Genomic DNA, 24782 nt, shown 5'->3' with positions numbered 1-24782 from the left:
TATCATTATGGTAGGATCTCAAACCCCAAGAATTAGGATTTAGATTTTTAATTAAAAAAATTCAACACTGGGCAGCCCCAGTGGCTTAATGCCACCGTCAGCCTGGGGCGTGATCCTGGAGACCCGGGATTGAGTCCCAGTCAGGCTCCCTGCATGGAGCCTGTTTCTCCCTCTGCCTGTGTCTCTGCCTCTGTCTCTCATGAATAAATAACATTAAAAAACAAAAAAAAAATGAACACTAAGCTCATTCATATGACTAATATTATTTCATCCGAAATTTCAATTTCATATTCTTAGAGCCAGAAATAAATGTTAAAAAGAAAAAAAAAAGGTTGCATCATTTACTATCTTTTTTTTTTTTTTAAGGATTTTATTCATTTATTCATGAGACAGAGAGAGAGAGAGAGAGGCAGAGGCAGAGGGAGAAGCAGGCTCCATGCAGGGAGCCCAATGTGGGACTCGTCCTGGGACTACAGGATCACCCCCAGAGCTGAAGGCAGATGCGCAACTGCTGAGCCACCCAGGCAGCCCCTCATTTAATATCTTTATCCTCCTTCATTCTTTTAACTTATAGTGCTTATTTAAGACTGAAGGAAAAAACTGTCAAGTTTTTTTCAAATCACTGGACACTGGAGATCCCAGACCACAATGTGAGTAGTCATTACCTGCCGAAGCAACTTCTGTAGTGTTGCAATATTCTCAAGAGATAAACAAAAGGCATCTTCATCTTCACACACCACATCTCTTTCAAAGCTTGTGTCTGGGGTGTGATCTAATTCTTCCATACACAGTATGATCTGCCTCTTTATGTTGACAAACTCCTCACGTCTAGATGCCTATAAAAAAAAAAAATGATTACAAGTACCTACAGGAAAGTTAAAACCGAAGTATGAATGCAAACACTTACCTTGGTTTCCCTTAATGTGGCCACGTGTTGTCTGAACTGGTTCAGTTCTTCTAAGCTGGGAACTGAGTTGCTGTCGATGTCATAGTGGGGCATGCAAAGAATTTCACACAGCTCTTGATCTTGTTCTTGAAGTAGTTTCAGTTCTTGTCTTCTCTCCTTTTTCTGTTTTCGCATCAGTTCTACCTGAGTGCGCAAATCCTTTTCTAGCTGCAAGATGGTCGTCTCTCCTTCTTCCTGCAGGAGACAAAGTACCATTGTGAGAAGATTCCAAGTAGATCTCTTTAAATGAAGAGGACAATGGAAGAGAGCTAGGATGGCAGACTTTTAGTTAAACTTACAAATAAGTCAACTCATGGCCAACAAAATATGGCATAAAAGAGGATCTCCTAAAGAAGTCGAGAAAAAGGAAAGGTACCAGGGGCACTTTTGCAAGAGGTAGAAAGTGGCTGGAAAGCTTGCTTTGAGTTTTCAGGGTAGTATATTTAGCTTATAATATGATGCTCATCCTAATAATCCTAAGAACATCACATAACCAATAAAAATTAATAGTCCTTGCTCTACTCCAACTGATTAACGGGGAGAAAGTGGCAAATTATAGGATTTAAAAATTTACACAATATTATTCAACATTGGTGAACAAAAACGGTCATAATTTAAGGAAAATATATTGGGGTGCCTACGTGGCTCAGTGGTTGAGTGTCTGCCTTCAGCTCAGGGCATGATCCCGGAGTCCCAGGATCAAATCCCACATCAGGCTCCCTGCATGGAGCCTGCTTCTCCCTCTGCCTGTGTCTCTGCCTCTCTCACTCTGTGTCTCTCATGAATAAGGGAAATATATCACTGTATATCTAACTTATCACCTAATTTCATACTGAAAGTTAAAAAAAAAAAACTGAAGAAACTATTCGTCTAAAATCTATCTATCTATATATATATATATATATATATATATATGATCAGTATATGTATATATAATTTTTCCTGTAGATTCCAGGAAATTCCTATGATGTCATGGTCTGAATGATTGCTCTTGGCTACCAGGTATGAATTATCCTTTACCCTTTGAAGGTGGTCTCCCAGGGGCGCCTAGGTGGCTCAGTTAAGTGTCTGACTTCGGTTCAGGCCATGATCCCAGGGTCCTGGGATTGAGTCTCACACTGGGCATCCTGCTCAGCAAGGAGTCTGTTTCTCTCTCTCCCTCTACCCCTAACCCCCAACTCATGCTCTAATAAATAAGTAAAATCGGATGAATGAATGAATGAATGAATGAACGAACGAACGAACGAACGTGGCCTCCCTCCCAGGCTGACTCCATCTAGATACCTGGGCAGCTCTTCCTGTAACAGGGAGAGGGACTCAAGAATCTTAGAGCCATGAGGCCCTGCAGTCACAGCTATTCTAATCACTTCCCCAAGCTCCACACTGTTTTTCATTTTTATGATCCCAACACTAGTGTTACTGGTTCTAACCAGGGACACGTTTTGGACCTCTATCCTGTTACTCATTTCATCCTTGCTGGCATCCTCATTCCAGCCTTGCCTTGTGCTGGACCACAAAATACCAACCTCTTAGCCTGGTACACAGATAGTCATGCATGCTTGGAATCTAACTACAGTCTCTAGACACTCCAGCTTTTGAGATATTTCTTCTCAAGTAGCCAGTTTGGCTGGTTCAGTAGTATGCAACTAACTGGGTATGAAAAAACCCAAAAAGGCAGGCTTTTTGGCAACTTTCCCTTGTATCACTAGGCACTTTTGCTTCCTAGGTAATGCTTTTCATTTTCTTTCAGAGAAAGAATAGCATAGTACCATCTGTACCTAGGTTTTCCTTAAAGTTAAAAAATTTTAAGAAGCTTATTTTTTTATTGTTTTTTAAGTTTTTACTTATTTACTCATGAGAGATACAGAGAGGCAGACACAGACAGAGGGAAAAGCAGGCTCCCCACAGGAAACCCGATGCAGGACTCGATCCCAGGACCCAGGGACCACAATTCAAGCCAAAGGCAGATGCTCAACTACCAAGCCATCCAGGTGCCCCAAAGAAGCTTCTTTTTAATCAAAGCATTGCAACACTTATTAGTGGCTCCATCTCTCAAGAGGGCAACTCTTTACAGAAGTGAAAGTTACTCTGCTGGAACTAACTAGGTGGTATATTCTCCCCACTTTTTATGGCCAGAACTCTATAAGGAAACTTTTCACCTGCACCCCCAAGTCAGAGTTCCTTCCTAAATATCAGACCCAAGCAGGAGCCAGAGGCCCCACCACATACCTGAAATGGTTCAACGTGTAACTCACTGCACAGGGTATTGAGCTCTTTTTGACAGACGGATATGCTTTTGATGAGCCTTTCCTTCAGGCTTTCCTCTTCAGCAATCATCATATCCAGGAGATCCTACGGGAGAGAAAACAGTCCCATAAAAGTATGGGGCCAAAGGGGAAAAAAACCCAAACCAACTTTCATAATTTCAAATTCTTAAGAAAGGACTTAAACGGAGAGGGGGTGGGGTGCCTGGGTGGCTCAGTGGTTGTGTATCGAAGCCTTTGGCTCAGGTCAGGATCCTGGGATTGAGTCCTGCATCAGGATCTCTTCTATGGGAAGACTGGGAGAGTCTTCCCACTGGGAGACTGCTTCTCCCTCTACCTGTCTCTGCCTCTCTCTGTGTGTCTCTCATGAATAAATAAAACAAGGAAAGAAGGGAGGGAGGGAGGGAGGGAAAGAAAGGAAAAGAAAAAAAAAGAAAAGAAAAGAGAAAAGAATGAACTTAAACAGAAACAAAACCAGATGGTTTTGAGCCTGGGTAGCTCAGTTGGTTAAACATCTGCCTTCAGCTCAGGTCATGGTCTGGGGTCCTGGGATTGAGTCCCATGTTGGGCTCCCTGCTTCTCCCTCTCCCTCTCCCTCTGCCGGCCAGGCTCCCCACTTGTGCTCTGTCAAATAAATAAAATCTTTGAAAAAACAAACAGGAAGAGCCTGTGACATCCTAGTGTCTGTTTACAACTATCTCCAATGAGACATCAGTATCCATACTACTGTCCCACAGGAAAGAGACCAGTACTACTCAACTCACCTTGATATGCTTCTTTACAACCTCAGTTCTTTGTAACCGCTGGTCCTCTGGAATCCCAATTAATTCCCAGATTTCCCGAAGGTGATTCAGAGCTTTCTGGAGACATACTATCGACTCCTCCGCCAGCACCTCACTGAAAAGCAAAAGAGAAGCCAGTAACATCAGCCACTGCCTCCAGAATAAAAGGAGGATTTATAGAAACTAAACATACTAGTTTCTCAGTGGCCTCAGGCTAAAACAAATTGAAAACAAGCATTCAGCTTTAATCACTGTTCTCCTAAACACAACATTGGCAAAGCAAAATTCACCATCACCTTATGTTGTAGAAATTCAAATTTTTTTTTTTTTAAAGTAGGCTCTATGCCCAGCATGGGGCTTGAATCCATGACCCCAGGATCGAGGCCTGAGCTGAGATCAAAGGTAAGATGCTCAACCAACTGAGCCACTCAGATACCCCAGAAATTCAGTCTCCATGATACTCAGAAGCTGGGATTTATCAACAATTCTACCTATGATAGCACAATACAGAATGATAAAAGAAAAACCAGACAGGTTGTTTCTGGTTGGATTAGTCAGGAGAGCACAGGACTCTGGATCTCAGGACAGTGAGTTCCAGCCCCAGGCGAGGTGTAGAGATTAGTTAAAAAGGAAAGATAAACCAGACAAAATAAGCGCTCACCTAACACAAGAGCTTGCTTTGTGAAAAGCTCCTATAAAACTGGCATTTTACTACAATTTTTTGTTTTTTTTTAAGATTTTTATTTATTTATTCATGAGAGACACAGAGAGAGAAACAGAGATATAGGCAGAGAGAGAAGCAGGCTCCCTGCAGGGTGCCCGATGTGGGACTCAATCCCGGGACTCCAGGATCACGCTCTGGGGCAAAGGCAGAGGCTCAACCGCTGAGCCACCCAGGCATCCTGCAAATTTTGTTGTTCTTAAGTTACAATTACTGACTTACAGAGTGGCTAAAATTATAAGACAAACATCAAGTGTTGACGAGGATCCAAAAATGAGAACTTTCATATACTATTGGTCTGGAGTGTAAACTGGTACAACCACTTTAAAAATTGCTGGCAGCTTCCACTAAAGCTGGGCCTGGCAGTTCCACTTCTACATGCAAGTCCAGCAGAAACGTACATGTATGCAATAAAGACATGCACAAGGGAGATCCCTGGGTGGCTCAGCGGTTTGGTGCCTGCCTTCGGTCCAGGGTGTGATCCTGGAGTCCTGGGATCGAGTCCCACATCGGGCTCCCTGCATGGAGCCTGCTTCTCCCTCTGCCTGTGTCTCTGCCTCTCTCTCTCTCTCTCTCAGTGTGTCTCTTATGAATAAAAAAAAAAAAAAAAAAAAAAGACATGCACAGGAATGATCAGAGCAGCACTACTCATAATAGCATAGGAGTATAAACAACCCAGGGGTGCCTGGGTGGCTCTGTCGGTTAAACAAATCTGCCTTTGGCTCAGGTAATGATCTCAGGGTCCTGGGATTGAGCCCCATGTTGGGCTCCCAAGCTCAGGGGAGAGCCTAGTTCTCCTTTTCCCTCTGCCTCTCCCATTACTCGTGCTCTCTCTCTCACTCGATCTCAAATAAAATCTTAAAAAAAAAAAAAAGGGTAGAAACAACCGATGTACATCAACAGAACAGACAGTACATTCCTACAATGGAGTAACACAGCAATGAATACACAACATGGATCAATCTCAGAAACATTATGCTGAACTATGCCAAATGAAAAAAGTCAAGTCCAAAAAGATTACATACTATGATTCCATTTTATGACATTCTAGGAAAACAAAACTATAGTGAAAGTAAGCGTGGGGTCAGAGCAGAAGATCAACTGCAAAAAGGCCCAAGCAAACGTTTTTAGGGTGATAGAATGGTCCTAGTTCTTAGTGATTACCTAACTGAACATAAAAAACAAAATTCAACAGTACAAGTAAAATGAGTCAATTTTACTGTATATAAATTATACCTTAATCTTAAAAAAAAAAAAGAGAGAGAGAGGTAAGGGGCCGCCAGAGTGACTCAGTCAGTTGGGTGTCTGACACTTGATTTTCAGCTAGATCTCCAGGTTGTGAGATCAAGCCTTGCCTCGGGCTCCCGACTTGGAACTGAGCCTGCTTAAGATTCACCCCTCCCTCTGCCCCTCCCTCCTGCTTGCTCGTGCATTCTATCAAATAAAACCTTAAAAAAAAAAAAAAAAAAAAAAAGAAGGTAAAACAAAACATGGAAAAACAAAAAAATTTGAGGAAGAAAGGGAAATATAGTTTGGATGAAAAAAGCAAGATGAGCATCAAGAATAGACATTTCGGGCAGCCCTGGTGGCTCAGCGGTTTAGTGATGCCTTCAGCCCGGGGCGTGATCCTGGAGACCAGGGATCAAGTCCCATGTTGGGCTCCCTGCATGGAGCCTGCCTGTGTCTCTGCCTCTCTCTCTCCCTCTCTCTCTCTCTCTGTGTTGTCTCTCATGAATAAATAAATAAAATCTAAAAAAAAAAAAAAAAAAAAAGACATTTCTCCAAAGAATATATATAATAGCCAATAAGCATGTGAAAACACACTCAACATCACTAGCCACTGGTGAAATGAAAACCAAAATCACAATCCCTGTGTGATTCCATGTATTTAAAATTCAAAACAGGCAAAACTAAGGTATGCTTTCAGAAGTCAGGGTAGTGGTCGCCATTGTCTTCGGAGGTGGTAACTGGACAGGGCCAAAAGGAGCACTGATTACATAGGTGTGTGCTGACTGAAAATCTACTGAGTTTTGCACTTAGATTTATGCACTTTTCTGTACGTTATTCTTCAATTACAAAAAGTTTTAAAACATTTTTATCTGAAATGCAAATTTAACTGGGCACCTTGTATTTTATCTTTAAAAAAGTTTACTTTAAAAAAAAAAAAAGTTTACTTTAAAAATGATAACTATTAGTCTGCTTCACATAACACTCACAGAACAGAAATTTTCTCTCCTTTCATAGATACAAATGGATAACAAGGACACTGCTCTGGCACCAGAGAAACTAGAATGTGGATATGCTTTGCCACCAGTCAGCAGTGAGGCCTAAAACAAATCACTTAAGCTCTTCTTGTGAGGGGACTAGAAGCTCTCATTGGCCTCCTTTGTGCCTCAGGGTCTATTTGGAGGTTCAATGAGCCACCAGCCTAGATCTCCAACAACAGCAGTTTCTTCATACGTTTTAATATTTTCATATCTAAGACATTTCTCTAGCCAAAAAGTCCCAATTTAAAGGTTGCCTGTCCTAGATGAAGTTTTGGCACAAACACCAGTTGCCTATACTAGATGGCCAATATCAATACCCAGATAACAAAGTGTTTTTAAAGAATCTACTGTACTCCATTTTAGAAATGTTAAGGGGGGCAGCCCAGATGGCTCAGCAGTTTAGTGCCGCCTTCAGCCCAGGGTGTGATCTTGGAGACCCTGGACTGAGTCCCACGTCACGCTCTCTGCATGGAGCCTCCTTTTCCCTCTGTCTGGGTCTCTGCCTCTCTGTCTCTCATGAATAAAATCTTAAAAAAGAAGGAAGGAAAGAAGGAAAGAAAAAGGAAAGAAAGGAAAGAAAGGAAAGAAAGAAAGAAAGAAAGAAAGAAAGAAAGAAAAAGAAAGAAAGAAAAGAAAAGAAAGAAAAGAAAGAAAAGAAAGAAAGAAAGAAAGAAAGAAAGAAAGAAAGAAAGAAAGAAAGAAAGAAAGAAATGTTAACAGGTAGTTAAGGCATTTATTTAGGTACACCTAGGTGGCTCGGTGGTTGAGCATCTGCCTTTGGCTCAGGGCGTGAAGCCAAATTCCCGGGTTCGAGTCCCACACTGGGCTCCTTGCATGGAGCCTGCTTTTCCCTCTGCCTGTGTCTCTGCCTCTCTCATGAACACATAAAAACTTAAAAAAAAAAAAAAAAAAAGGTATTTAATTTCAATTAACTTTTGTTCTAATCTCAATTAAAGTTCAACCACAGAGCTTCCCCAGGCACTCCAATTTTTAAGACAAAAAGAATGCATAAATCAAAATCCTAATCTTTGTATTTTATTAAAAATAACCTACAAGACCTAATCTGTGGTCATAGTCCATCTGAATGCAAACCCTAGTGTTAAACCACACCAGCCTGGGGCACTGCTCTGAGGGTCACTATTTCAGGGAGTGCTCTATAGTCTCTTCTAGTCTAATTGGCCCACTCTACCCTAGCCAATCTCCACAGGACAGATAGGTTCTCTGGAAAACAAAATCCAATCAGGCCTCTGCTAAATTACTCCCTTCAAAGTTTCCCATTGCCCTCAGGAAACAGTTCAACCATCTTCAAAGGAAAGGCTTTCTAAAAATCTCTCCTGGGGAGCCTGGGTGGCTTAATCGGTTAAGCAACTGCCTTCAGCTCAGGTCATGATTCTGGGGTCCTGGGATCCAGTCCCACATCAAGCTTCTTGCTCAGCAGGGAGCCTGCTTCTCCCTTTTCACTTACCCCCCACTCGTGCTTGCTCTCTCTCTAGTGCTCTCTCTCAAATAAATTAAGTTAAATTAGAATAAAACCTCTTTCCAGGTTTGTCTCTTAATCTCTCACCCCTCACTCCCTAATACTCCAGCCAACTCAACTTTTGAGCATTCCCCGGACAGGCCTCTCACTCAACCAACTGCTGAACTCAGTTGTCCATGCTGCCATGCTTCTATACATTACCTTCCACCTGCCATCGCCTTCTCTGGACAGCCATGGATTCCTCATCATCATTTCCTCCATCACTGCCCCCATCCACACTGTAGATCATAGACTCAAGGGCAAGGACTGCCAGATCTTATCCATCTTCGTTTTACTAGACCCTAATGCACAGTGATTATTCAATAAATGTAAAAGGAATGGCCTTAAGTCCTGACAAAGGCTCATTATGACTTACTTCCAGCTACCTTCGGTTTATAAGCTCTCACATACTGACAAATAGATTTAGAAGCAGTGCTGCCTAGCCCTGTAGAACCTTCAAGAGGGTAAAGTGATCATTTTTATACACAATAAAAAACTAACACAATGGGAAAACAATCTGAATAGACATTTCTCCAAAGAAGATCTATAATGGCCAATAAGCATGTGAAAACACACTCAACATCACTAGCCACTGGTGAAATGCAAATCAAAATCACAAAGAGATACCACTTCCCAGGCACCAAGATGACTATAATTAAAAAACAATGTTAAAAGAAAAGACAGCAACAAGTATTGACAAGGATGTGGAGAAAACAGAAGCCTACATACACTGCTGGTGGGAAACACAAAATGGTGCAAATATCCTTGGAAAACAGTCTAGCAGTTCCTCAATTGAACAGTTACCATTTAACACAGAAATTCCATTCCTAGGTATTTACCCAAGAAAAATGAAAACATGCCCACACAAAACTCACATACAAATATTCATAGCAGCATTTCTACAATAGACAAAATGTAGAAACAACCCCAAATAGCCATCAACTAATGAATAAGGTAAATGTGATATACCTATCCAATGGAATCTTATCTGGCAATAAACCTGGAAAACATTATGCCAAGTGAAAGAAGCCAATCGCAAATGACATTATCATAGGATTCCATTCATATGAAATATCCAGAATAGGCAAATCTATAGAAACAGACATAGATTAGCCATTGTGTGGACTGGGGTGTGAAGACGGAAGAAGGTGGGAAAAGGGACTGACCTTTTAATGGGTGTGGGGTTTTGGAAGGGATGATAAAAACATTCTAAAACTGACTGTGGTGATAACTATACAACTCTACGAATATACTAAAATCCATCAAATTGTATGCTACGCGAAAGGTAAGAAATCATTTAAAAGACCTTTTGAGGGGATCCCTGGGTGGCTCAGCGGTTTCGCGCCTGTCTTTGGCCCAGGGCGCGATCCTGGGAGTCCCGGGATCAAGTCCCGCATCAGGCTCCTGGCATGGAGCCTGCTTCTCCCTCTGCCTGCGTCTCTGCCTCTCTATCATAAATAAATAAATAAAAATAAATCTTTAAAAAAAAAAAAAGGCCATTTGAGATCTTTTCCAGTCCAGTGACAGATTCTTGAGACTGGAAAAATTATACCTTTTTATATTTGTGTCCTTTGTGGGAGCTATTTTTTAACTATCTTCAGCTTCCTGGTGATACATTATAAGAACAAAAATCTCCATTTTTTTTAATCTTTTTTTTTTTAAAGATTTATTTATTCATGAGAGACAGAGAGAGAGAGAGAGAGAGAGAGAGAGGCAGAGACACAGGCAGAGGGAGAAACAGGCTCCCTGTGGGGAGCCTGATGTGGGACTAGATCCCGGGATCACGACCAGAGCCCAAGGCAGATGCTCAACCACTAAGCCACCGAGGTGCCCCAAATCTCCATTTTTTTAAAAAAAGATTTTATTTACTTATTCATGAGAGACAGAGAAAGGCAGAGACATAGGCAGGAGAAGCAGGCTCCCTGCAGGGAGCTGGATGTGGGACTCAATCCCAGGACCCCCAGGATCACAACCAGAGCCAAAGGCAGACCCTCAACCACTGAGCCCCCAGGCGTCACCTAAAATCTCAAATTTGTATGTACCTTTTAGGAAATTACCTGAATCTATAGGCAGTATATAATTGCACCAAGAGCATTATTCATAGAAAATGCACGGAGGTATCCTACAACTTTTTTGAAACATTACATTATTCATTAAAAAAATACTAGAGGGGTGATCCCTGGGTGGTGCAGCGGTTTAGCACCTGCCTTTGGCCCAGGGAGCGATCCTGGAGACCTGGGATCGAATCCCACATCGGGCTCCTGGTGCATGGAGCCTGCTTCTCCCTCTGCCTGTGTCTCTGCCTCTCTCTCTCTCTTTCTCTGTGACTATCATAAATAAATAAAAATTCAAAAAAAATACTAGAGGGGCGTCTGCCTTTGGCTCAGGTAATGATCCTGGAATGAAGCTCTGCATGGGGCTCCCTGCTAAATGGGGAGCCTGCTTCTCCTCCTCCCTCTGCCATCCCCCATCCGTTATGCTCTCTGGCTCTGTCAAATAAATAAAATCTTAGAAAAAAAAAAAACTACATGAAAGTTCATTATATGAAAAAAAAAACTACATGAAAGTTCATTATATGTAAGATACCTTTAAGTGTTGGGGATTCTGCACTGACATCTTTGCCCTTTTGGAGTTTACATTCTAGTAACAACAGTGATAAATAAGCAAATCTTATATTAAATCATAGTAAGCGCTATGGAGAGAAATCAAGTAGTGAAAGGGGTACTAAGGTATAGGAAAGGGGAGTTGCAGTTTTTAAAAGATTGGTCAGGAAAGGCCTCCCTGGGGTGATCTCTGAGCAAAGGCCTAAGGAGGCAAGGAATCAAGCCATGGAACATGTGGGGCAAGAGAGATCTAGGTAGAGGAAACAGCAAATGCCAATGCCTGAGGTAGGATGGTGCCTGGTAGGTTCCATAAAGAGCAAGGACTCTAGTATGACTAGAGTACAGTACAGTTAGGACTCCAGAGGCCTTTGAAAAAGGTAGAGGCTTTTACACTAAAATATGAACTCACTGGAGGATTTTGAATAGAAGATAGGGCATGGAGCTTTGTGGCTCCTGTGTTGACAATAAGCTTCAGGAGGCCAAGGCAGAAGCAGGAAGACCAGTTAAAAGGCCAGTGGAGGGGATCTCTGGGTGGCGCAGCGGTTTGGCGCCTGCCTTTGGCCCAGGGCGCGATCCTGGAGACCTGGGATCAAATCCCACGTCGGGCTCCCGGTGCATAGAGCTTGCTTCTCCCTCTGCCTATGTCTCTGCCTCTCTCTCTCTCTCTGTGTGTGTGACTATCATAAATTTAAAAAAAAAAAAAAAAAAAAAAGGCCAGTGGAACACAAGAGATAATGGTGGTGACCTGGACCAGGGTGGTGGCAGTAGAGCTGGGGAAGAGTCAAATTGTCTTTTGAAAGTTAAGGCTAATCTTAGGAATGAAAGAAAGAGGTATCAGGATGATACAAGAATCAGAATAAATGTCAAGGGTGAAACGTCTTTTAATTCTCTGAAAACTACTGGAGAACTAGAAGATTTATTAATTCCAAACACCCATCTTCCAACTGGCCCATTAAGATTTGTTCAAGTAACAGAATCCAAGGGGTGGTTAACCTTTTCATTTTAACAACTATCTGCAGAGTGCTTTTAGTTAGTGGCCCACCTATCCACTGGAGGTTAGTGGTCCATTTGCTGTACAGATAATTGGTTTTTGGTTTTAATTGGACCCGAGATCTACAAATCTCATGTCATTTAATTCTGTAAAAAGTAATTTGGCTAATTTTTTTTAAGTTTGTATTTTAATTTATTCATAAGAGACACACAGAGGGAGAGAGAGAGTGAGAGAGAGGAGAAACAAGAGATTGGCAGAGGGAGAAGCAGGCTTCCTGCAAGGAGTCTGTTGTATCCCTTGATCCCAGGACCCAGGTACCACAGGTGCTCCTAATTTAGCTAACTTAATTAGTAAACATATCTAAGTTTTTCAATTAAGTCACAAACCAAAACAAACTGCAGATTATGTGCTTTTTTTTTTTTTTTTTTTTAAATAGAAATAACAGCAGCTACTAGGCAGCCCTGGTGGCTCAGCAGTTTAGCGCTGCCTTCAGCCCAGGGTGTGATCCTGGGGACCCCGAACGAATCCTGCGTGGGGTTCCCTACGTGGAGCCTGCTTCTCCTTCTGCCTGTGTCTCTGCCTCTCTGTGTCTTTCATGAATAAACAAAATTTTAAAAATAAATAAATTACAGCAGTTACTGACATTAATTTTAAAACCCTGGCTGTTGGGCCACCTGAGTGGCTCAGTGGTTGAGCATCTGCCTTTGGCTCAGGTCGTGATCCTGGAGATCCGGGATCGAGTCCCGCATGGAGCTCCCTGCATGGAGCCTGCTTCTCCCTCGGCCTGTCTCTGTCCCTCTCTCTGCGTCTCTCATGAATAAATTAATAAAACCTTTAAAAACAAAACAAAAAACCCTGGCTGTTTTTACAATGGTACCATGATTTGTACTCATTTTCCATTCTCTGGAAGGCAAGCCACCTGAAAAAGAACGATGAGAATTCGAAATTAGGGAAGCAGCAGCAGCTTCTACAGCCACAGAATGATCAGCCTGACCAGTAACTACCAACCAGTAATGAATCATCTCAGTGCCTCACCCACCGCTTTCAGAAAGTAGGGCTAACGTCTTCACCACTCTCCACACAAAAGCCCTATACCCTTGGTATTATTATTTTAGAAAAGTGACATCTCTGTCCTTTTGGAGTTTGCACACTAATAACAACAAAAAAAGTGACAAATAAGCAAACCTTCCAGTAAAGGGCAGTAAGTGCTACGGAGGGAAAAACGGAGCAGAGACCGGTGAAGAGACAGCGGACATTCGGCGTGGCGAGTGACTCCTCAGTGGAGTTTCTGGACTCCCAAGGGAACCCGGCTCCCTGTCCAAGGCGGGGACGTTGGCGCGGCAGCCCACCCCGCGGAGGACACGCGGATCAACGACCTGACGGCGTTATTTAAAGAGAGGCGAGGGAGCGGCCCACCAAGAGCGGCTGCGCCGGTGCCGAGCCGAGAGGCAGCATCTGAGAGGGAGGCAGGCGGGCGGGCGGGCGGGGCTCGCGGACACTTGGAGCGTCGGGGCCTCCCGGGCGTCGGGGTGTGGGGGGCCCCCGCCGGGCCCGGGGCACTGCAGGCCTTGCCCTGCCGCGTCGGGGCCCCTCGCACCTGCGCCAGCTCAGCGCCACCCAGCCCCGCCGGCCGCGCCCCGGCTGCACTCGGCGCCCGTTCACGTACCCCCCCGCGCCCCGGGGCCACCTCGGGGCCCCCCGCTCCCGGGCCAGGCGTCGCTCCCTCGGCCCTCCTGCAACCCGCACCTCCTCCTCATGGCGGACGCTCCCAGCAGCCGACCGTCGAGGCCCCAGACCTCCTCCACGCGGAGCTGAGCGCAGCAACCTCGCACACGCACCACAGTCCCGCTCCAAGCCGGGGCTCCGAGCCGTTAGCCCTCCGCGGAATTTCAAATCGAGCCCGAAGGCGGGAGCAGCCCAGCGATTGGCGCCAAGACCCGTCGCTCCTCGCCAAGCCCCGCCCCCTGGCGGCCGCCGGCGCGCGCTGCGTCCGGACGCGCGGGGACTCTGAGCTGCGGTTCCCGCGGTGGGCGTGGGAAGCGATGGCTCTCCCGCTGACGGCGGAGGTCGCTGTCTGCGCATGCGCCGGGTGGAGCCGGCCCGGAGGGACGCCCCGCCCCGCCCCGCCCCGCCCCGCCCCGCCCCGCCGGGGATCCTGCCCAATGCCCACCCCACCCCGTCCGGCGCAGTTAGGTTTCGAAGTTCGCGCAGCCCCCTGAGGCCGCCGGGAAGGGGTGGGGACAGCGGCCGCCCTGCGGCAGGAGCTGGCGTTGCGGGAAAGCCTGGCGCTTAGGTCGCTTCCCACGCCCAGTTAGGTGGCCAGCCTGGAGCTGGTATTTGGGAGCTCTCCCCAGGTGCGGGAAGCCGTGCGCTCGAGGGCAGGGGAAGGAACGCCGCACCCTGCTCCCCTCTCCCGGGCCGGGCACCTTTCTAGACCTCCATCCCGTTTACTCTCCACAGCAGCCGCGTTCTGTAGTATCGCCATTCTTACGTAGGAAGAGATCCGTCTCTGGAAGTCTTGAGGGACTTGCCCAGGTCACATGATTGGTACACAAAAGAAGATATGCTTGCCATAGTTCTTTCGGTGAAAACTTTAAAATTCAAAATGGACATCAAAACGATAGAGGTTTATTAAGCAGATAATAGCACTTCAGAGATATAAGCACTTCAGAGAAAACTCTCAAAAGTGAGAGAGAGGGGTCCCAACAGGGTATCCTTTTTTCCCTGAACATATGCTCCATCCCTAAATGTTTATATAAAACTTTGTATTCAGTGATTCACAATTGCATGATATTGATGTAGGAACAAGTTAGGAGCAGACAGGGCTAGGTAGGAAAAGATAAGGGAAAGGTCTAGAGTCAGGCTTCCAGGAATCTGTGGGTTCCCATAAACCCCAAGGACACCAAAAGGCCCCAGAGGCTCCTACCCATCCGAAGGAAACAGGTAAGACCGTAAAAAAACCAAAAAATCCTGGCTCCCTAGTTCCAAAATGTTAGGGGGTGTTCCCCTTTAATGGCTACTAGGCTCACAGAAACCCCAGATGTAGAGAAATATGGAGGAGCTCTTAACCAGAGAGAAGGGAACACTTGTTTGTGCTTATGATGTTTACAAAGAAACATCTTGTTGTTACAAGTCCACCATGTTTGTTCTAAATAAAGACATGATATATACAAGTCCACCCTGATATGGATAAGAAATTTACCAAGTTCCTGGTCAGTTCCCTATAAAAGACAGACCATAGGGACACCCGCGTGGCTTAGTGGTTGCACCTCTGCCTTTGGCTCAAGGTGTGATCCCGGAGTCCCAGGATCGAGTTCCGCATGGGGCTCCCTGCATGGAGCCTGCTTCTGCTCCCTCTTCTTATGTCTCTGCCTTTCTCTGTGTGTCTCTTGTGAATAAATAAAATCTTAAAAAAACAAAAACAAAACAAAACATAAAAGCCCTTAGTGGCAACCCTGTCAGGACCCCTCTCACTTTTGAGAGTTTTCTATCTTGCTTAATAAACCTCTATCGCTTTGCTCCCTCTGTTGTCCTGGAGATTCGTTCAACTCCATAAGAACCAAGCTCTCCCGTATCATTTTGGTGCCAAAACCTGGGACCTCCCATCAAAGGGTGAGTAAATGTGGACTCTATCCTTTATTTTCTGGAAGATGTCTCTCCTTCGGGTAACCTTTTGTAACAAACAGCAGAACCGGGCACCTGTCAGGCAGTTAAAGGCGAATAGTGCGGCTGTTGGTCTTAAGACTCAGGTGACAGGCTTTTGGAGAAAAATTTAGTCAATCCCCCTTCCCTAAAGAAAGAGAATGTTGGCCTAACCCTAACCAATTCCACTTTCCGTTTTTTGACCTCTGAATTGGCTTTTCCCCTGACTCAGGGGTTTTGCTTCTGATAGGGCTATGCTTGCAAATGGAACCTCGGGTATTGGAACAGAAAGGCCTCAAGAGTGAGGCGGGGAAATAACTGAAATTGGCCTGACTAATCAGGCTCCATGGGGCTAGGAATGCAAGCAAATTTATGACCAAAGATGAGGGCTCTTGCAAGAGACCTCTGAAGAATAAGGTCATTTATAGGATTCCCTGCTAGCCGAAATTTCATCTGGAGGGCTCACCCAAGGACTGGCAATCCAGCGCTCTGAACCTGCCCTTGGGCTACCACTGGTGGCCTTGGGGTCTCCGAAACACATAAAAGGGTAGAAACCAAAAAAAAAAAAAAAAAAAGGATGGAAACTGGCCTGGGGGGGGGGAAGGGTGTCACACCCCAAGGAAGCCTCATCCACAAGCAGCACATGCTTCCCGCTGAGAGATCCTGGGTGTTTCGCTTGCTTTCTCAGTCTTCTAAAAGGAATATCACTATTTTGGGCAGCCTGGATGGCTCAGCGGTTTAGCGCCGCCTTCAGCCCAGGGCGTGATCCTGGAGACCCAGGATGGAGTCCCGCGTCTGGCTCCCTGCATGGAGCCTGCTTCTTCCTCTACCTCTCTCTCTCTCTGTCTCATGAGTAAATAAATAAAATATTTAAATTATTAACCTCTTTAAGCTCTATGATTAGGTCCCTTTTTTTCAGGGAAACCCAGAGGAGGCGGGTAAGAGTGACTACTCCCACTGGCCCGATCCCTCCTGATCCCAAGATGTTAGGCCACTTTATCACCTTGGGTAGGCAGCGAATGAAGGACGCCTTGGTTTAGGCAAGAGCTGACTTGTAGGGACACCTTCGTAGTCAACCTCTCTATAACAGATACAGAGTAAGAGATGGAGATGAGAAACCAACCATCCTCAGCAGAGACGCCTCTGGATTGCATTCTGAAAAATTGGGAAAAACTTTGACCCACTGACGCTTAGAAGGACAGATATGGGGCAAGAGACTCCTATCAGGATCACGGTGTGGGAAACAAACCATCCTCCTTGGGGACTTCTCTAGTACTGCAGAATTGAGTATTTTCCCCCTTGTAAAACTGTTCTTGTGTTTTCCATGGGTTAAAGTCAGCAGATTCTTCAAGGCAAGGTAAAATAACGTGTGACTCTTACAGCAAGGCACTGTCTCTTCTAAAGTTCCCAAGGACTTTCCCTTGGTGTGCCTTTTAACCCACTGGAAACTATTTGGATTACAAAATTTAGGAAAGGACTGATTTCCTGTAGCTCTGCACGGCCTCATTGGGATCTACCAGTTAGATCTGCAGAGAACAGGAGTTTCTCCCTCATTCGTTTCCCAGGTTAATGATTATAATTGGAGCCAACGGTGATTAGTCTACCTCAGGACGGAGACTTTCAGGAATATTCCCAAGCAGCTGCCTACGCTTTTTGTTTCGGGGAAATTCCCTGTCTTCTCTGGCCTAACAGGGACTGCCTCATTCCACTCATTGGTGGAAGAACATGGCGTTAGCTCACCTGTCCAAGTGGATGACCTTTAGCATTGGGAATCCTTTTTCTCAGCCTCTGGCTGAACTTTGCCTCTGATCCTGTTTCTGAACCACCTTGGGTGCTGCCTGCATACTCGGCTCACTTCAGATTTCCCCACCAGTGTCTCAAATAAAAATTGACAAATGGGGAACAAAGTGACTTTTTTTTTTTATTTTTTATTTAGTTATGATAGGCACACAGTGAGAGAGAGAGAGAGGCAGAGACACAGGCAGAGGGAGAAGCAGGCTCCATGCACCGGGAGCCCGACGTGGGATTCGATCCCGGGTCTCCAGGATCTCACCCTGGGCCAAAGGCAGGCGCCAAACCGCTGCGCCACCCAGGGATCCCACAAAGTGACTTTTAAAAAGGGGACCCAGGTGAAACATATTCAGTATGTACATATGTATGTGTTGGTTTGTTTGTTTATGAGAGAGACAGGCAGAGACACAGGTAGAGAGAGAAGCAGGCTCCACACGGGGAGCCTGATGCGGGACTTGATTCCCGGACCCGGGATCATGCCCTGAGCCAAAGGCAGATGCTCAACCACTGAGCCACCCAGGCTTCCCGTTATTCAGTATTTAAACTAAAGTTTGTAGATTTAAGATAGACATGTAACTTTTATTCTATCAAGGTTTGCCAAAGGTCAAATAAGCTTGGGTTATCTGTTGCAATTTGTTAGCAAAAAGATGACTTAAAATGGTTTATCTTCTGTCTTAAAGTTTTAATAGGTAATTATTAAGATAGCTTTCAAAGTTTTTTTTTTTTTTAAAGATTTTATTTATTTATTCATGAGAAACACAGAGAGAGGAGGGAGAGAGAGAGGCAGAGACACAGGCAGAGGGAGAAGCAGGCTCCATGCTGTGGGACTTGATCCCGGGTCTCCAGGATCACGCCCTGGGCTGAAGGCGGCACTAAACCGCCGAGCCACCTGGGCTGCCCTTTCAAAGGGCTGCCCTGTAGTTTTTGGTAAACTACAACTTTAAAGTTTTGCTTGGATAGTAACTGAGATTGAATTCATTGGACATTTAGATCTTTTCCAAATAGGATATAATACCAGCACATTAATTACTAAACATAGGTTTGTGCTTTTGACTTCTTATTGCAGAGAAACTAAGGATTTTTTTTAAAGATTTTTTTTTAAGATTTTATTTATTTATTCATGATAGACACACACACACACAGAGAGAGAGAGAGAGAGAGAGAGAGGCAGAGACACAGGCAGAGGGAGAAGCAGGCTCCATGCTGGGAGCCCAACACCGGACTCGATCCTGGGACTCCAGGATCACGCCCTGGGCCAAAGGCAGGCGCCAAACCGCTGAGCCACCCAGGGATCCCGAAACTAAGGATATTTGAGTCTGTTGGTAAACATGCTTTGTGCTTAATAGATCCATAAATTGGGGCAGCCCCGGTGGCGCAGCGGTTTAGTGTTGCCTGCAGCCCAAGGCCTGATCCTGGAGACCCGATCCTGGAGACCTGCAATCGAGTCCCGCGACGGGCTCCCTGTGTGGAGCCTGCTTCTCCCTCTGCCTCTCTCTCTCTCGCTCGCTCTGTATTTCTCATGAGTAAATAAAATAAAATATTAAAAAAAAAATAAAAATCCTTTAAAAAAATAGATCCATAAATTTACCATCTATAGAGTTTTGGTATAACGGTTCACAGTTGTTACTACTTAGTTTTCACTGGAGACTAAGGTTTCTTTTTTTTTTTTAATTTTTTAAAATTTATTTATGATAGGCACACAGTGAGAGAGAGAGAGAGGCATAGACACAGGCAGAGGGAGAAGCAGGCTCCATGCACCGGGAGCCCGACGTGGGATTCGATCCCAGGTCTCCAGGATCGTGCCCTGGGCCAAAGGCAGGCGCCAAACCGCTGCGCCACCCAGGGATCCCGAGACTAAGGTTTCTAAGAGTGAAAAATTCTACTAAATGTAATTAAGACTGATGGAGAATAAGGAAGTGTGGGTGGCTCAGTGGTTGAGCATCTGCCTTTCGCCCAGGGCATGATCCTAGGTGCAGGGATCCAGTCCCACGTTGGGCTCCCTATGGGAAGCCTGCTTCTCCCTCTATGTCTCTGCCTCTCTCTGTGTGTGTCTCTCATGAATAAATCAATCAATCAATAAAATCTTTAAAAAAAAAAGACTGATGGAGAATAAGGAAAACTGTATATAGAAAGGGTGGAAGTATGTAAGAAAGATACAAGAATGGAAATGCATTTTTGTGAAAGGTAAAGGAAGGTAATTTTGTTCTAAATAATGCTGGTTGTTTGAAAAGAAATGGCTTGGGACAAAATCTGCATGTAAAAGAAAGTTGTAGGGCAGCCTGGAAGGCTCAGCGGTTTAGCACTGCCTTCGGCCTAGGGTGTGATCCTGGAGACCTAGGATTGAGTCCCATGTCAGGCTTCCTGCATGGAGCCTGCTTCTTCCTCCGCCTGTGTTTCTGCCTCTCTCTGTCTCTGTGTCTCTCATGAATAAATAAATAAAATCTTTAAAAATAAATAAGTAAATAATTAAAGTTGTAGAAGGTTTGTGAGAGAAATCTTTGGAAAGGAATTTTAGGTGTGGTCAGGATGGAACTAAGATTGAAATGAATGGATTTTTTTTTTTTAATTTATTTATGATAGTCACAGAGAGAGAGAGAGAGGCAGAGACACAGGCAGAGGGAGAAGCAGGCTCCATGCAAGAAGCCTGTCGCGGGACTCGATCCCAGGTCCCCAGGATCATGCCCTGGGCGGAAAGCGGCGCTAAACCGCTGAGCCACCAGGGCCACCCCATATAAAAGATCTTTAGGACAATTACAAGTTTTAATTTCTTTAAGATCAAAGCTGAAATTGATAAAAATCTCCAGAACTAACTAAAGTTTCATTCAAATTAAGAATAGTGGGCAGCCCGGTGGCTCAGCGGTCTAGTGCCACTTTCAGTCCAGGGTGTGATCCTAGAGACCCAGGATCGAGTTCCACCTCAGGCTCCCTGCAAGGAGCCTGCTTCTCCCTCTGCCTGTGTCTCTGCCTCTCTCTCTCTGTGTCTCTCATGAATAAATAAATAAAATCTCTAAAAAAAAAGAATAGTAACAGGGGGGCAGCCTGGGTGGCTCAGCAGATTAGCACCACCTTCAGCCCAGGGCCTGATCCTGGAGACCCGGGATCAAGTCCTGTGACTGGCTCCCTGCATGGAGCCGGCTTCTCCCTATCTGCCTGTGCCTCTGGCTCTCTGGCTCTCATGAATAAATAAACAAAATCTTAAAAAAAAAAATAGTAACGGGGGACTAAATAAGCCAAAAAGATTATAGTTTTTTAACACTTGTTTGAAACACTGCTGTTTCTCTAATGTTTGCACTCCCAGGTTAGGAAAACCTAAGATATCTATGACTTATCAGAAATGTAAAAAAGTATTCATTTGTAGACAAAATAAAGCATTAACTTTTCTCTCTACTTAACCCTCTTCAAACGTTCAAAAGGTGTCTCAATAAGCATTCTTCCATGGCAATTATAATTATTTGCACAAGTCCAACAAGAATCTGTTCTTGTAACAGGACACCATTGGAAATATTGGTTATTTTACCAAGGCTTTGACTGGAATTTTGAGACATGCATATACTTAGATATGACTAAACAGCTTTAAGGAACTAAGGTTGACTTCATAAAATATGGAGCCACAAAAGCCACTTGGAAGTGTTGGCCTGATACCTTGCTTGTGGAGTTCCCAGCAGCCTCACCAAGTGAGTAAAGAATGTCACTCCTTGGCAGGTGCAGGAACCTCAGGATACTCTGGGGACCTGTGAAGAGGAATCTGCCCAAACCTACAGGTATTGTAGGCATGTCTGATGGCAAGCAGTTGGCTTGGCTTGGCTTCTGGCCTAGGGGGCTACAGAAAGTTCTAACAGGGATGTCTGGGTGCCTCAGTGGTTGAGCATCTGCCTTTGGCTCAGGGAATGATCCTGGGTCCAGAGATTGAGTCCCACATCGAAGTTCCAACAAAGTAGATTCTAAAAGATCTATATGATTGGGACACCTGGGTGGCTCAGTGGTTGGAGCACCTGCCTTCGGTCCACAGTGTGATACTGGAGTCCTGGAATCGAGTCCCACATCAGGCTCCCTGCATGGAGCCTGCTTCTCCCTCTGCCTGTGTCTCTCATGAATAAATAAATAATATCTTTTTAAAAATAAATAAAAGATCTATATGATCAATCATTATTCTTGCTGAGCTTATGTAAGTAATTAGGCCAAATTTGTTAAAACTGGACTTGTTTTGCAGACAAGTCAGTCCTGATGCGGTTACCTTTGATTAAAAATGAGGGTTATTATAGAGAGAAACTTTCAGATTTTTTAAAAATAATCTGAATTTTATTTTCTTTATTTTTTATGATAGTCACACACACACACACAGAGGCAGAGACATAGGCAGAGGGAGAAGCAGGCTCCATGCACCAGGAGCCCAACGTGGAATCCGATCCCGGCTCTCCAGGATCGCGCCCTGGGCCAAAGGCAGGCGCCAAACCGCTGCACCACCCAGGGATCCCAAGAGAAACTTTCAATAACACACCTTTGTGGATGTTAAATTATAGCTCTGATCATTTTAAATGAATATTTTTTGCCTAAGCTAGACTACTTGAAATAAACTTCAGAGAAATAGCTTTTCTCTCTCTATACAATAGCTCAAGTACAATTTTTTTTTAAAGATTTTATTTATTTATTCATGAGAGACAGAGAGAGAGGGGCAGAGACACAGGCAGAGGGAGAAGCAGACTCCATAGAGGAAGCCTCACATGGGACCTGATCCCGGGTCTCCAGGATCATGCCCTGGGCTGAAGGCGGTGCTAAACTGCTGAGCCACCTGGGATGCCCAAGTATAGATAATCTTTTTGCTTTTCATTTTATGGGGATAATAACAGGATCCCATGAGTGTCTGATTTTAAACAACAAAAAATGGAATTCCCCAGCCATTGTATATACAACTAGCACTTTGTTTTTTTTTTAATAACTTTAAAGATTTTATTTATTTATTTATGAGAGACACAGAGAGATCGAGAGAGAGAGAGAGAGAGAGAGGCAGAGACATAGGCAGAGGGAGAAGCAGGCTCCGTGCAGGGAGCCTGATGCGGAACTTGATCCCTGGATCTCGGGATCATGCCCTGGGCTGAAGGCAGATGCTTAACCACTCAGCCACCCAGGCATCCCACAACTAGCACTTTGACCAATTCTATATGGCTGGGATGATAAAATTGCTCCTTTAAAGCCAGAGTGTACCCCACTGCATGGGGTTAACTATGGACTTGTGAAGATAATGGATGGACCCCACTTTATGATTGGATTGGATGATGTACTTGGGGATGCCCTTATTCCTTGATAAGTTTTCTCATACTTGCTAGTGATTCCTTTTAATTATAATACTGTTCAGGCTAGATCTCAAACTAAGAGGGCTTCTTGATTGTTTTATCCCTTAGTCATGTTTATCCTAGAAGCCACCTCTGCTGAGGTACAATCGCAAACAAGGGCTATAGCCAAGCATACAATGGCTCTCATGGCAAAAAGAACCTCAAGGCTCACTATGGGACTTGTAGGACTTATGTAAGGACTGCAATATAAAATAAGCAAAACAGTGTGCTTGCAGAGCAGGACTCTAAATAATACTTCCCAGGCACTGGATACACTCAAGGAAGAATTAAGTCAAGTTAGAGAGGGACTTCTCAAGAACTGCACCACTATTGACTATCTACTATTGCTATACCATTTCTTGTGTGAGGAGCTTCCTCACATGTGTTGTTTTAACATTACAGTTAACTCCCACAAGGTGTTCCAATTAATAGGGGGCATTTGTGACCAATTAAAAGAATAAAGATATCCACTGATCTATTCAACAAAATTGATAATTGAAGATCTTATGTAAGGAATGTAATATAATTTACATTCCTTACATTTACATAATTAGGGCCTAATACTTGTTTTATGTTAATCCTTTTGCATTATCTCCCATAAAGTTTCCTTTTTAATAGTCTAATAGGCGTGAGTGCCATCAGGCCAAAAGTTATATGACTCACCACAAGTCTTGCTACTCAGCTTCAAGATTCTTCCCTGTAGTACAGTCCCTGAAACATCTAAAGCATACTTAACACCTACCAAGAGGATGGGCCTTGTTTTGCACTGATATGGCCTGTTACAACATTCCTAAAAATTTTTTGGGATTATGTGCTGTAGGCAAGCTGGGATTATCACCCGTTACCAACGAATTCTTGCCTCATCTACTCCCCGACTGTGACGATACTGTGGTTCTCACATCAGATGGGGAAACAGCAGACTTAGCCCTCTCCCTTGTGGCTCTCCCAGCACTAGGAAAAGTCTTACACCGTGAGATCCAACAAACTGCTTACTCAGCAGAACTCTGAATGACACATCTTAAGTGTAGATGCCCTAAATCAAGAACTAAGTGAAGTTAGGGCAGGACTTCCAGAGAATTGGGCCACTATTGATTACTTACTACTTCAACATCACTTAGGTTGTAAGAGTTTCTACATATGTGCTGTTTTAATATAAACAATTCTCATAAGGTCTCACAATAAATGACATTCAAGCTCAACTGCACAAAATCAGTGTCTCCCCAGGGTTATTTGATTGGTTTGGAAATGGGTCAATATTTGAGATGCTCATAGAAATTATTACTTATAGAAATAATTGTTGAATTTTGTCTTTTTCTGTTTGCCGGTGCCTATGTAGCTTCAAGCCTTCCAACATCACTTGGGAGCCATACTGTAGACTTCTCGACTGACCCTGAGAATACTCTGACTGCCTCCGTTCCCCCCCTCATGCCACCCCTTTTCAGCCTGAAGCAGCCAGAGCGGTCATCATCCCATTCCCTAACGGCAGTTCGGGTTACTATTCCAAGGGGAGGAAGGATGTAGGAACAAGTTAGGGGCAGATGGGACTAGGCAGGGAAAGATAAGGGAGAGGCCCAGAGTCAGGCTTCCAGGAATCTGTGGGCTCCCATAAACCAAGGACCCCAAAGGCCCCAGAGTCAGGCTCCTACCCATCCCAAGGAAACAGATAAGACAGTAAAAAACAGAAAAAAATAAACCTGGCTCCCTAGCTCCAAAATGTTAGGGGGTGTTCCCCTTTAATAGCTACTAGGCTCACAGATACCCCAGATGTAGAGAAATATTATGGAGGAGCTATTAACCAGAGAGAAGGGAACACCTTGTTTGTGCTCATGATATTTACAAAGAAACATCTTGTTTGTTTCAAGTCCACGATGTATGTTTTTTTTTTTTATAAAGATTTTATTTATTCATGAGAGAAAGAGAGAGGCAGAG

At 44.4% G+C, this 24782-nt stretch overlaps 1 protein-coding gene and 1 long non-coding RNA gene across 12 annotated transcripts in view; one reads left to right on the top strand and one right to left on the bottom strand.

Moving 5' to 3' along the window:
• Positions 1–14587, bottom strand: part of PRC1 (protein regulator of cytokinesis 1) — a 27349-nt gene extending 12762 nt beyond the window's left edge. For 6 of the 11 annotated variants that reach the window (XM_072800211.1, XM_072800219.1, XM_072800245.1 and 3 more), the window contains exons 1-5: positions 14517–14587; positions 3975–4107; positions 3176–3298; positions 908–1141; positions 666–836 (exon numbers count right to left, since the gene is read on the bottom strand). In XM_072800211.1, coding sequence (XP_072656312.1) covers positions 666–836; positions 908–1141; positions 3176–3298; positions 3975–4107; positions 14517–14575 — 720 coding nt within the window. In that variant the 5' untranslated portion in view covers positions 14576–14587. Of the gene's footprint in view, positions 1–665; positions 837–907; positions 1142–3175; positions 3299–3974; positions 4108–8658; positions 8799–12967; positions 13006–13275; positions 13428–13836; positions 14126–14516 lie in introns of those variants that run through there. The other 5 variants (XM_072800264.1, XM_072800300.1, XM_072800255.1 and 2 more) reach the window with 4 other exon arrangements.
• LOC140618227 (uncharacterized) lies at positions 14247–24782 on the top strand. The gene is made up of 3 exons (XR_012018429.1): positions 14247–15033; positions 15629–15702; positions 24190–24782. It is a non-coding gene; the product is annotated as an uncharacterized lncRNA (long non-coding RNA).

The sequence above is a fragment of the Canis lupus genome, chromosome 2 (assembly GCF_048164855.1).
Source record: "Canis lupus baileyi chromosome 2, mCanLup2.hap1, whole genome shotgun sequence".
Classification (NCBI taxonomy): Eukaryota; Metazoa; Chordata; class Mammalia; order Carnivora; family Canidae; genus Canis; species Canis lupus.
The sequence above is the reverse complement of the archived record's forward strand: the minus strand, read 5'-3'. Positions and strand labels throughout refer to the sequence as shown.